The following is a 13,369-nucleotide window of genomic DNA, read 5'->3' as shown; positions in this document are numbered from 1 at the left end:
TCAAACTAACATCCACATGAACGAATGTCCAGAATGTCCAGAAGCTTCCCAGCAGAACATTTAATCGTCACAATATGCTCAAATAGTGTCTTTTTGTGTTAATTTTGCCATGAATTTTAAATTGCTCAAGGTTTCCTGATGTCTTTTGAAGTACATTTTTTTTTTTTTGACTGCCCGTGCACAATAAACTAATCCCCTCTCCGGCGCATAGCGAGGATCCTACCTGCGCCGTGCTACATGTTGTTTGTGCTCACACTAATGAACGTTTGCGTCAGACGCTCGGCTGCTGCTGCTGCTGCTGCTGCTGCTGCTGCTGCTGAGTGGGCGTTTACTGGAGATCCAGCGCAGCCCTTTGTTGTCGTGTGTTTGTAGCTCATCTTTTTTTTTCTTTCTTTCTTTCTTTTTTAAGGTTTTCACAGTAATTATGGAGGTTCTTCTCGCAGCCGCTGCCCCAAAACCATGTCTGTATACACGAACCAGATTAAAGGGCGAAACAAGAAGAGTGGGTTGTTTTGGTGTTCGCACTCACAGAGCTGAGCTCTGTAGGACATGAAACAGGCTGCGTGGATTTTTTTCTGTGTGTTTTGGCTTTAATTAGGAAATTAGGTCTGGTGGATTGAAACTAAACATCTCGTCTCAGGGTCGTTTCGTAGTTTTTCCTTGCGAGCGTGTGTTTTACGCCATTGGTCTTCAAGAGGGGGTCCGTGGCCCCTAGGGGGTCCGCGGAGGTACTGCAGGGAGGGGTCACAGAATCTTTGGTTGATTAGACATTTTTTATGCATTTTTTTTAATTTCCCACCATAAATTAAAATTTCTTTAAATACACATTAACATATTTTAGTAAAGAGATAAGATAATAATATCTATTTATAAACAGCACTAATATAGATAATTTAATATAGAACACATATAGTGTTTACACTGATCAGCCACAACATTATGACCACTGAGAGGAGACGTAAATGACATTTAAATCATCTTCTGACAATTTAATGTTCTGCTGGGAAACTTTTGGACCTGGCATTCATTCATGTGGATGTTACTTGTACATGCAGCACCCACCTAGACCAGACCAGGCACCCCCACCCCATAAAAATGACAGAAGCCACAGGACACCCTTTAGAAGGTCCATGTCCGTTCTCCGATGAGACACAAGGAAGACCTGCACAATATTAGGAAGGTGGTCATAATGTTATGCCTGATTGGTGCACGTTCGCTCTTCGGGTCAAACTTTTGCTTTTTTTCCATCAAACTTCAGCAGAGGAAGAGTTTTAGCCGTGACTTACGCACATGCAGCAGTCAGGTGACCTCGGCCAGGTTCGCCGCGTTGCATGCAAAGCTCTTGGCACGAGCCTCAAACGCGAGGTCCGCTCGCAATTCACCGACTCGGCTCCGTAGGAACAGATTTGGCTGTGAACGCGAGCTTGCGACAATGCCAAAAAGGATTTCCTTACTTCCCTCTTAGTGGTTTGTGCGAGAACAATCGGAGCGGAGAGGGGAGGAAAAATAAGAAAACAGGCCCCGGTGGATGCCCGTAAGGAAGCCTGTGACGAGCGGATCAAATTTCAACGGGAGCCACGCACCCGGAGCCTCTCCTCCATCCAGGATTTCACAAGGTTGAAGCAACAGATTGTACTGATCTATATTTACCGTCTCCAGGATGATGAGGGGTTATATAAATATATACTTTTTTGACCAAAGAAGCCAAAAAAAAAAAAGAAAAAAGAAGAGAAACCGAGTCATTCGATCTGGACAAACAACTTTATTTCTGGTAATGCATCTATACACTGTACATTCAGTCACTGTAGTATATAATCATAACTATTTTCAAACATAATCTCTTAAATTCCTTTACTTTACAATATAGTCTGTGTCGTTAGAGATGGGAACGGTGTTGCTGAAGGAAGGAAGGAAGGAAGGAAGGAAGGAAGGAAGGAAGGAAGGAAGGAAGGAAGGAAGGAGACGTGAAAAGATTAAGGAAACAAGGGAGACAGATGAATAAGCCAAGCTTTTTTTTTTTTTCCTTTTCTTTTCTCCACGCTGTATATGTGGCATTAATAAACAGGAGAGCTAACCTCCTACGTAAAAATATTTCTAGAACTGTATATAGTATTAGCAGCAGCACAGGGCTAAAAAGATACATGAGGATGAAACAATCTGCAAGGTGGCTTATACTGCATGTCTGTGTGTGTCTGTGTGTGTGTGTGTGACCTATACTGCAGGTTGGCTATAATATACTGAACACACGGTTTTAAAAAAAAAAAAAAATATATATATATATGTATATGAACCGGTGAAAAAAATGCCATTCGGTATATAAAGACTCTACAGTAAAAAATAATAAGAAAATAAAAAAATGAGTAAAAATGGAAATGGATTAACATGTTCATATAGGGAATATTCTCTTACGCACTGCATTCAGTTAAAACACAACTTTAAAAAAAAACAAAACAAAAAAAACAAGACGGCTATTTGTAAGAAAAGATTTCTGTCTGAAAAAAGGAAACATGTACATATATTACACAAATGAAAAAAATATTTACATTTGTAAAGTCTTATTCAAATCACTGGCTAGTACTCGTTAATAATGATGCGGACTGTTATTGCTGCTTTACTTTTCCAACGCTTAGCAAAAAAAAAAAAAAAAAAAAAAACACAACCAAAAAAACACCAATTTATTAAAAAACGGGACATTAACTTCGTTTTTTTTTTTTTTTTTGCTTCTTTTCACGAGGGAGAGGAGAGAATCCAAACTGTTTCCCTCCGTTTGTATAAAACCAAAATATAAATTAGGTTATCAAGTGTTTTTTTTTTCTTTTTCTTTGAGTGTAAAAACTACAAAATGTACCAATTTTCAGGTCTGACAAAGTCCCAGACACAGTGTTGTCCTCATTAGTAATGTTGGAGGGGATGGAGGGAGGGGATGGGAGAGGAGGGGGCTTTTTTTTTTGTTAGCATATAATGCCCTCAGACGAGTGAGCGCGCTGGGAATAGACACAGTTACGTCCTTATAACACAACCCAAAGTAACAATTCGCTGAAGCAAGTGGCTGCTAGAAAAGTCGTCTGAACATGCACATCGTCGATGAGTGAAAATTAAAAAAAAAACTTTAAGCATCTGTTTGTTCAACTGTACCCTGCACTGAAACACGCTAAAAAAAACTGTAAACTGGTTGGTTCTAAGACCGCTGATAAAAACGAGCTGCTGAGCAAGGCAGGGGCTTTTATTTTGACAAAAAAAAAAAAAAAAAAATGCAAATAGGAAAATTAACCCCGACCTCCGCAGCTCTCACCGACCGTCACTCTGGAAACCTTTCACCGCCCACATCCAGGCACTTGAGGTTCTCCAGCATTGCATTGATTTAATTTAATTTTATTCGTTTTTTTATTCAGCTTCTTGTTTTGTCGTCTGTTTTTTAGTTGTATTTAAAATTTTTTGCAAGTGTGATTCTTATTTTTTTTAATTTTTTATTTATTTTATTAAGAACAATTCACGGCTTGTGGCTTTTCAGTTAATTCCCTCTTCTGGATCAGACAAATTGCTTTATATTGCATAACACAATCAAATCCTTACATTTACAGAATGTCCAGTAACTGACTATATATATATATATGTGTGTGTGTGTGTTTTCAACTTTCATGCAAAAAGTATTTTGTTTTCTATTGGGGGGAAAAAAAGACTGAACATAACAAGACAGGCAATAAAATTTCTCCACTTTTAAAACATCAACAACCAAAAGGGGAAAAAATAGCATTAACACAATGTACATTCTGACTGCATGTTTGTTTTTTTTTTTTTTTTTGTTCCCGCTCCTGTAACATTTTGGATTTAGTTAGAACCCGGAGCTCGAGTGTGAGTAGTATTACAAAGCACTTTCCGAAAAAAAAAAAAAAAAAAAAAAAAAAAAAAAAATCCCAGACTGCATCAGCAAGCAACAGCTACACTGTTATTTATTTTATTTATTTTTTTTAACTTTATTTACAATACTTTGCCTTAGAAACAAACAGAACAGCAGTATTTATCGGAGATGTATATAAGTCTTAACTGAACCTATACGGTGGACACATAACATGACGTCTCCAAAGAAAGTTTGGAGACAATAGTGAGAGTACAATGCGGTATAACAGTATTTTTGTTATGACAAAGTGCGATTCATTATTGTAAAGTAAAAAAAAAAAGAAACATTTATATTTACATACCTTAATTTAATTCAAATGAACATTTTTTTTTTTTTTTGTGGTTATTATAATAAGAGAGTCCACTACAGCCCACAGCCTTACTGGCCCACTGAAAACTCCATGGGTGAAGCTGTAGAGGACTTATGTTTATAAAAAAAAAAAAAAAAAAAAAAATGGCGTTACAAGACAAGAAAACAAGGCCACACTCACATCTGGAGCATTTTATCTTTAGAAGATAAAGACTTCAGGGTTTTTACCCAAATTCTTAAAAAAAGCACAGGTCAACCAGTGTGTGTGTGTGTGTGTGAGTGTGTGTACTTTGTGTGTGTGTTTTGAAGACTGTTGGATGCTGTTATTCATCATTCAAGAAGTGCTCACTAAAAAAAAAAAAAAAAGGTGTCCTTAACTCACCATGCTTTCATTTTTCCAAATCCCCCCAATCCAGGGTTTGATCAAAGGAGAGAAAATGATTCAACTTGAATGAAAATAAAGGTTTTTATAAAACAAGGACGTGAGGAAAAGAGAAACCCCCCCCCTCCCCCTGAACTCACCCCACACCACCACCCCACCAAACTGCAACGGCTTCCTGAAAAACCAACAAAGTCACGGCTGCAGCGTGAGAAGTCCACCTGCAGGTTTTTGGTCATCGTTTCAAACTGCAATAAGAAACTTTCTCTTCTTCTACTTCTTCTTCTTCTTCTTCTTCTGCTGCTTTTACATATCTCTATGTAGTCTCTTGAGTAGCTTATCAAGTCTTCAAAAACCATATGGTGGTAGAGGCCTTCCTGGGAACCGGAGGAGGAGGGTGGGGTGGGGGTTTCTGTGTGAACCCCGTCCTCCTGGCCACACCGCTGGAACTCCTCTGAGCAGCTGGAAACCTCTGACATGAGCAAACTGATCATGTAGCAGGTACCAGCGCGATCAAAGAGAAAAAAAAGAACCAAAAGACTCCGCCAGACGTTGTGCCATACATCACAGCTGTGATCCAGTTCTCAGCTCCGTGTGTGAGTTCAGAAGGTGCAAGTCAGTGCTTGATTGAGGAACGGCTTTCCCACCGTTTCGCCGGGCTTCCTCCGGGTGTGGGCGAGGACTCGGCTCCTCCTCTCAGCGTCAAAGGGTCACTGTGTGATAGGGGCGCGGTGCGGCCGGCCCAGGACTCGTAGGTGTCTTACGTCGTGAATCGGGGGGAGAGAGAAGAGACGTCAAAGGGCGGTGGGTGTGTGGGGGGGTGTGTGTGTGTGTGGGGTAAGAGGGGCGTGAGAGGGGGGAGAACGGCGGAGGCTGCTGGGCTAGTTGTCAGCAGGCGAGTCCTTGGCCGTCCCCTCTTTGCTCCGGCTGGATTTGGGCCAGAGCTGCTGCTGCAGCTCCTTCACCACCCTCTCCAGGTGCTCCCGGGCGTCCCGCTCCAGGAGCAGGTCGGCCCGGAGCTGCTCGCGGTCGGCCTCCGCGTGCTGCAGCTTCATCTGGAGGTCCTCGATCTGGAAGACAAGGAGCAGGGATCAGCTGAGATCAGCTGCAAGAAGAGCATCACGTTCATGTAGAGTATGAACGCCCTCCTAATGTCGTGCCTCAGAGAATGGACGTGAGCCTCTGTCTGGTAACAGGATGTTGCTCGTGTTGTGTGTGTGTCTGTGTCAGGCTGCATCCTGCTGTTATCAAGCGGTATCACTGCTGTGGGGTGGAGGGTGTCTGGTCTGGTCTAGGTGCTACACGTCTAAGTAACATCCACATGAATGAATGTCAGGTCTAAAAGCGGAACGCTGAACTAACACGAGATGCTTCAATGTTATTTACTTCTCCTGTCGCTGGTGGTTTTAATGTTGTGGCTGATCGGTGTGTGACACCACTACGCCTCTTCCGTTCAGCTTCTATCTCTAAATATCTGTCCTTTCCAGCAAAAGCCTCCTTCAATGGGGCTCGACATCCGTCCGACGTAGACGCAGACACAGCTCCCGCTCGCTCTAATCTGCGTTTCCCATAGAGCCTGAGGGAAGTCGTCTCTTCCTGTTTCTTCTTGCAGAGCGACATATCATGAGTCTGTCCTCTCGGGGCGACGCCCATTTATTTTTATTGGGTTTTTTTTTTTGTTTTTTTTTTGGACCGGGGAAGAGGAAATGTGTTTTCTTTTTCTGCTGAACTTGACAGCATTTGACCCAGTGAAAACACACGCGTTTACTTCAGAGCTTGACTTTTACAGCGTGAACCTCATCGGACCCACGTCCCATGTTCCTCAAAAGTATAGAAGTGACTTAGGATTTGAAGAGCCCCTGTCCAGACCTGCTACTGACACGAGAGACATGATCACAAGTGAGGCGGCTCTAGGTTTGTGTGTTCATGCCTGCCGATAGAATGTGTCTCCACATGCAACTTGAACTTGAAACACGCTCCGAGAGCAAAATAAACACTGACATCATTTAGGGCACAGGAGAACATTGTGCAAACTGCTGCTCTATCAAAATAATGGAAATGTTTTCAGACCCCCCAAACGGCACTGCTGCTTGCGCGTTAGACGCTTTTTTTGTTTCAATCGTTATCAAAAAGCAGCTGTGTGCGTTTCAGAGGAAGTAAGTGAGGTCGGGAAGCTTTTTTATGTATTGACACAGCAAACGTGGGGCGGAGTGAGTGGACGTCTTCGTGAAGACGTGCGACGGGACTGACCTGCGCGGAGTACTTCGAGCGGAGGCGCGCGGCCTCGCAGCCTTTGTCGCACACCCTCAGCTGCCGGGCCTGCTCCAGCTCCCGCTTCAGACGGATCCGCGCCTCGTTGGCCTCCTTCATCTTCTTCTCGCTCTCCGCTCGCAGGCGCTCGATCTCCTTCCGCAGGTTGCGCTTGGCCTCGGTCGCCTCCCGCAGCTTCTCCTTCTTGGCCACCCGCAGGAACTCCAGCTCCTTTTTTTTAAGAACAGTTAAGTCAGACGGTGAGTCTCTCTCCACGGTCGATTAATCAAGCCCCGCTTTTGTTTCCGAAGTTTGAAAGAGTCTATGGGGGAGATTAAGCGGCTAATGATGCTTAGGCCGTTTGCGAACGTCAATGGACGCGTTGCACACGGCCGCTTTACCGGCTAATCTGTTGATACTTAAAAGCAGAGAGTTGTTACAGTAGGCTGCGGTGTCCATGTCAGTGTTGACATTGGACTATTATAATGTGTGGGACGACAGAAGTAGAGTTCCCTTCTTTTGAAACTAAAAGAGCGTGAATGTGTCTTGTGGTAACACACCCATAGCCTTCTCATGGGAACCTAGCAGCTGGGACAAACATGCCTGTCATCAAGCTTTGTTGGTTCCAACAAAAAAGAGTGAAAAGAAACAATCCCCAACACACCCTTTACCCCGCAGAGGCTTTACATAATGACTCCTTCAATCCCACCAGGCTTAGTATCGTTCAGCTAAACACGGGAGGAAATATACCAGTGGGTTGTTTAAAAGTGAGGCCGCTGTTGATTTAGTGTGTAGGTTGGTCGGGATTGTGGAGCCGCGGCCGCAGCTCCTCCGAGCCCTGACGGAAAAAACGAAAGTGGAACGCACGCAGCTGGATTCGCTTTTCTCTTCGCGGTGCGTCGTAGGTTTGCGAACCAGTTCCCTTTCTTCGGCTTTCTCTCGTCGCAAGACCAAAACTAAAAAAAACGTCTGGCCTTTCCCTGACTTTGTGGTTTGTGCGGATGACTGTTCCACTAGCATGTGTTGTCAGTGTGCACAGGGAAGGGGAATGCCATTGTTTCAGCTAAAAAGTGATCTTTGCTGGATTGATGGATGAACTTGAGTCACGTCTCATATCAGTTCAAGTCAAGAAATGGCGCCTGATAAAACGAAACGTGTTCCTTTCAAACCTAAATAGTTAATAAGTAACTGAGAATGTCTTTTATTATACAATATTATAGGTCAATTACAAGTCCAGGTCAAGTTTGTGGAGTTTATATCCCCGTTTTCAATCTTTGTGCTGAACTGGACCAATCAATCCAGCGTTTATCGCTAAATATATGAATAAATACACGAAGCTGCTTCTGATGAAAACACTCTTTGACATGGAAACACGTGGAGAGGACTCTCACCTGCTGGAGGCTGCGTTTGGCCTGCAAGGCAGATCCCAACTTCTCCTCTTGCTTCACCCTCATCTTAACAATCTCGTGCAGAAACTTCTCCTTGGACTCTTTGGAGTCCAGTCCGTTTTCCAGCGTCTGCCTCAGGCTCTCCAGCTCCGACTCCAGCGCCAGCTCCGGAGGTGTCAACGGGGCCGCGGCCGGCACAGCTGCTGGCGCGGCGCCGTCCGCTAACACGAGGGGCCCCTGGGTGCTCGGTGAGCTCAGGTCTTTGGCCGAGCTGCTGGACGAGTTGAAAGACGGCGACGACAGCGAGGACAAGGACGAAGTGACTGTTGTGAGAGAGAGAGAGAAAGAAGTTTGGTTTACAGAACGGCTGAATCGTTCTCCTGTGGTGCATAATTGCGGTTGATGGAAGAAAAAGATTTGCTCACATTCATCGCGGCTTTCCGCTTCGATGTCCACCTCGAAGTCCTTGGTGTCCGGAGGCGGCAGTGGCGGCGGCTTGCAGGCGGCAGAGGACGGAGGGTTGGGGACCTCCGGTCCCGGGGGTGGGAGGTCATCCGGGGCTTTTCTTTTGCAGGGCCTGGAGCTGGGGTTGGTGTCCTCCGCCGGGGGCTCCTCTCCGCTCGGGTGGGATGTGCCGGGCACGGGTGGGGACATGGGACCCACCTTCCCCAGGGGCAGTGGCGTGAGGGCCACGTTGGGAGCCACCGCATTCTCCAGGCTCTTGTAGCTGTAGAAGCTAAAAGTAAAACCGGATTTGTTTTGACTGAGCCCGTCATGCTCTTTAGAAGCAATAAACAAAATCAAGGTGGTGAATTAAACATGTGAGCTTAGAAAGTTAGTCACATATTCCATTGTCTGAATACAATATGGTACTTAAGGGGTAAGTAAACACTAATTTAAGTGCTTACAGAACCTTTCTCCCAGTCATCAACTGGAACTGTGTAATGCAGCCTGCATTAGAAGCACCAGGTCAAATATGAATGCGTGTCAAATGGTGGAGTGTGATGCAAAGGAGTCTGTGTCTCTACCCCAGTGCATCCAGATACATGAGAGAGTGCTGTGTGATGATAATGTCTACTATTTATAGTCTGGTAGTCTACTAATGCTTTAGTCTGGTAGTCTACTGATGCTTTAGTCTGGTAGTCTAGTGATGCTTTAGTCTGGTAGTCTAGTGATGCTTTAGTCTGGTAGTCCAGTGATGCTTCAGTCTGGTAGTCCACTAATGCTTTAGTCTGGTAGTCCAGTGATGCTTTAGTCTGGTAGTCCAGTGATGCTTCAGTCTGGTAGTCCACTAATGCTTTAGTCTGGTAGTCCAGTGATGCTTTAGTCTGGTAGTGCAGTGATGCTTTAGTCTGGTAGTCCACTAATGCTTTAGTCTGGTAGTCCAGTGATACTTTAGTCTTGTTGTCCAGTGATGCTTTAGTCTGGTTGTCCAGTGATGCTTTAGTCTGGTAGTCCACTAATGCTTTAGTCTGTTAGTCCAGTGACTCTTTAGTCTGGTAGTCCAGTGATGCTTTAGTCTGGTAGTCCAGTGATGCTTTAGTCTGGTAGTGCAGTGATGCTTTAGTCTGGTAGTCTAGTGATGCTTTAGTCTGGTAGTCTAGTGATGCTTTAGTCTGGTAGTCCAGTGATGCTTTAGTCTGGTAGTCTATTGATGCTTCAGTCTGGTAGTCCAGTGATGCCTTATTCTGGTTGTCCAGTGATGCTTTAGTCTGGTAGTCCACTTATGCTTTAGTCTGGTAGTCCACTAATGCTTTAGTCTGGTTGTCCAGTGATGCTTTAGTCTGGTAGTCTAGTGATGCTTTAGTCTGTTAGTCCAGTGATTCTTTAGTCTGGTAGTCCAGTGATGCTTTAGTCTGTTAGTCCAGTGACTCTTTAGTGTGGTAGTCCAGTGACTCTTTAGTCTGGTAGTCCAGTGATGCTTTAGTCTGGTAGTCCAGTGATGCTTTAGTCTGGTAGTCCACTAATGCTTTAGTCTGTTAGTCCAGTGACTCTTTAGTGTGGTAGTCCAGTGACTCTTTAGTGTGGTAGTCCAGTGACTCTTTAGTCTGGTAGTCCAGTGATGCTTTAGTCTGGTAGTCCAGTGATGCTTTAGTCTGGTAGTCCACTAATGCTTTAGTCTGTTAGTCCACTAATGCTTTAGTCTGGTAGTCCAGTGATGCTTTAGTCTGGTAGTCCAGTGATGCTTTAGTCTGGTAGTCCACTAATGCTTTAGTCTGGTAGTCCACTAATGCTTTAGTCTGGTAGTCCAGTGATGCTTACCTGTCTCTCAGCAGGGCCAGGGGGAGACTGGAGGGCACCTTATCACCAGCAGAGATGTGTGGGGACCACGGTCTAAACGCTGAAGGCCTCTGTCTGGGCTGAATGCAGTTAAGCCCCTGAATAAAACAAGACAAAAGATAGTTTCAGGTGAATTACAGGCTAAATTAGACAGCAGAACCTTCCAGGGTCTTATTTATGACTCTAAATATTCATCTGTTATTCTGCAGTAAATGCTAAAAGGCTCTGAATCGGTGTGTCATCGTAACCAATTTTGTTATGCAACTGTAGATGAAGATGATTCTAAATGGTAGCTTTCGCCTTTGGAGAATATCACTCTTCACAAGGCACATCCATTATTGCATTGTGGTACGGTTATATTTAGTTTCTTTGCTCTCGAGCTTCGCTCATTGCGGCGCTCGGCGCTCGTGGCCTCTGCCGTTACCCCTCTCTTGTTTGCACAGCTTGCCAAATCTAAATTTAAAGCGCTACCCTTTATTCAAAAAAAACAACTTGACATGACATGACAGATCATCTCATGCGCCGCGGATCATTATCCTCGCCACGAAAAACGACTCCTCGTCTTACGGGGGATTAGCGGCGCTCACCTTGCTGGAGGCGGACATGGAGTGTAACCAGTCGTGTTGCTTCTCCTTGTCAGCCAGCGGGGATTGTGAGGGAGGGTCTTCATGTTTCAACTTTTTCATGGGGATGGAATCCGGCAGCTGGAAGAAAAAAAAAGATGGTTTTTAATATGCAGGATAGGTTATATTATATTATATTTTACGGGGCATTTGGAGAAGTTTAGACCATCTATCTGGACAGTCGATGTTACTGCAACACATTTGTGTCCACAAATGTTGCATTCCACATTGTTTGCCTTCAGGCCACGCTTTTATCCACGCCTCCTCGGGTGCAGCTGATTGGAGTAACAGCCCACGCTCTAGCCAAGGACGCTTGTACTGCCACGGCAGGTATGCCAAGGGTTGTGACTACCTGCGGTGGTAATGCGTGACACACTTGTCACGCTTTATCCAAGCTAGCAGCTAGGTGTGCTTGCTTTTTGGCAAACAAGGCAGGAAGCTGCTACTAGGACAGCGTGTGCTCGTGTTTGTGTTTTTTTTTTTTTTTTTTGAGTGTCAGTCTTCAGAGGTAGGCCCGTTCTCTGTATCCTTTCCAGCTAAACCGACCAATCGGCAGCAGGTGCACGGTCACCGTTGCCAGCCCAACAACTGTATCCCACCGAAATCTAATTTTGTTAATGCACCATTTTTGTCAGTGACGGAAAACATGATCCATCATGCTCTTCCCTGATGAGTATGGAAATCCGCACTATGTCCATCACACGTCCCCTACTTGTTATCCAAGCAAACAGCACGACACACCTTTTCAAACTAAATTTAATAAACCCCCCCGCTTCGTAAAATGCTTGCACGCTGCTGCACTCTCTGACTTTTCTGCAGCTGCTGTTCCACATCCATGTTTCAGGCTTCGTTCCGAGATGTCTGGCTGGTTACGCTAGTCAGACAAGACGGACAAGTAGGGGTTTGTTTCTCTCCACCTCCCCCCTCCCCCCCCTCGCCGTATGCTGGCTTTGTGGCTATGACCTCAGCCTCTCCAGTCTGTGTCTGTCACTAGTTGCCACAGACACGAACGAACAGATTACACACACACACACACACCAATTATGACCGATGGCAATGAGTGAGCAGAAACACGCTCGATAAGTGCTTTCATTTTTTTTTTTTCTTTTTTAAAAAAAGGATTTAAAATCTGATAAAGGTTTGTTTGTTTAGAAGTATAATGCACGCAACATTTTCTGCGGCCGTATAATGGCGGTAGGGATTTGGAGACGATTTAGCTCCAACAAAGCTCAGTGGAACCTACATAATTCTTGAGGTTCTCAGCATAAAATTCCCCGGCGTTCACTCACTCATTCCTCCCATTCTCCGATTCTTTTCGTTATGCATTAAACTTATTATACTGTATTTACCAAGCAAACCCTGTGCAGGAGTGGGTGGTATAAACGTGCTGTCTCTGTCTGTCTGCCTGACTCAGACAGACAGACAGACAGACAGACAGACAGACAGGCAGGGCCGACTGCAGGGTGTCAACAGGTGGCCGTTTGTAAAGGGGTTAGATATTCTCTCTGCTGACCACGTTGGCAGCGTGTCATACGATGCCATATGCCAGAGCCGCTCTTGCAGGAACGCAGTGCGGCTAGACAAACAAATGCCACCGAGGTGACAGCAGTCTATGATCGACCACCGTCCCAATGCAGAACTAGTCAATATTCAATCACTGGGTGTCTAGGACGCGGCCTTCACGGACAACTGGAAACCTTTCTGGGTGAAAGGTTGATCTCTTCGGGGAGGAGGCATCCTAGTGGTGGTTTAATGAAGCTGCTTCCATTAACCATGCAAAGGTTTGACTCAAAATGTTCTAAAAATAAGAAATCCACCAGAAATCTATGAATGAATGATTTCAAACGTCATCTTTTACCCTAGGACATCGCAAAAATTAAGATTTATACAGTGTAGTTAGGAAACGTACCGTTTACTATATCCTAGTTTAGACTGTGCCAAGTTGGATTTAACTTCAGTGTTTTTATTTAACTTCCAGTAATTTTAAATACAGCTGGATTATTTAACTGCAAACCGTTGCTTCCATCCACTTCAGAGTGTCGCGCTAATGGAAAATCTACGTCGCTTAGTTTTGTAGAGCTACGTGAACATCCACGAGCTGCTTCTAAGCGCGCTACACAGCCATTAGCACCTGTTATAAGGAGATTGCGCAGAGGCAGCTCCCAGGCACTAGCCACCTATACCAACAATCAGAGAAAAACTCACGATAGCCATCCATAAGCTGCTTGTTTCTTCAGCTTCA

General features: G+C 44.7%; 1 protein-coding gene across 1 annotated transcript in view; it reads right to left on the bottom strand.

The window, feature by feature from the left end:
* Positions 1–1,747: 1,747 nt before the first annotated feature.
* The window catches only part of skia (v-ski avian sarcoma viral oncogene homolog a), a 61,643-nt gene continuing 50,021 nt past the window's right edge, over positions 1,748–13,369 (bottom strand). Inside the window, exons 2-7 of the mRNA XM_047582284.1 lie at positions 11,092–11,208; positions 10,487–10,602; positions 8,650–8,960; positions 8,228–8,547; positions 6,837–7,067; positions 1,748–5,656 (exon numbers count right to left, since the gene is read on the bottom strand). Of these exons, the coding sequence (XP_047438240.1) occupies positions 5,468–5,656; positions 6,837–7,067; positions 8,228–8,547; positions 8,650–8,960; positions 10,487–10,602; positions 11,092–11,208 (1,284 nt within the window). The 3' untranslated portion in view covers positions 1,748–5,467. The remainder of the gene's footprint in view (positions 5,657–6,836; positions 7,068–8,227; positions 8,548–8,649; positions 8,961–10,486; positions 10,603–11,091; positions 11,209–13,369) is intronic.

This window comes from Mugil cephalus, chromosome 1, assembly GCF_022458985.1.
Source record: "Mugil cephalus isolate CIBA_MC_2020 chromosome 1, CIBA_Mcephalus_1.1, whole genome shotgun sequence".
Classification (NCBI taxonomy): Eukaryota; Metazoa; Chordata; class Actinopteri; order Mugiliformes; family Mugilidae; genus Mugil; species Mugil cephalus.
Note: the sequence above shows the minus strand (reverse complement) of the source record. Positions and strands in the feature narration are given on the sequence as shown.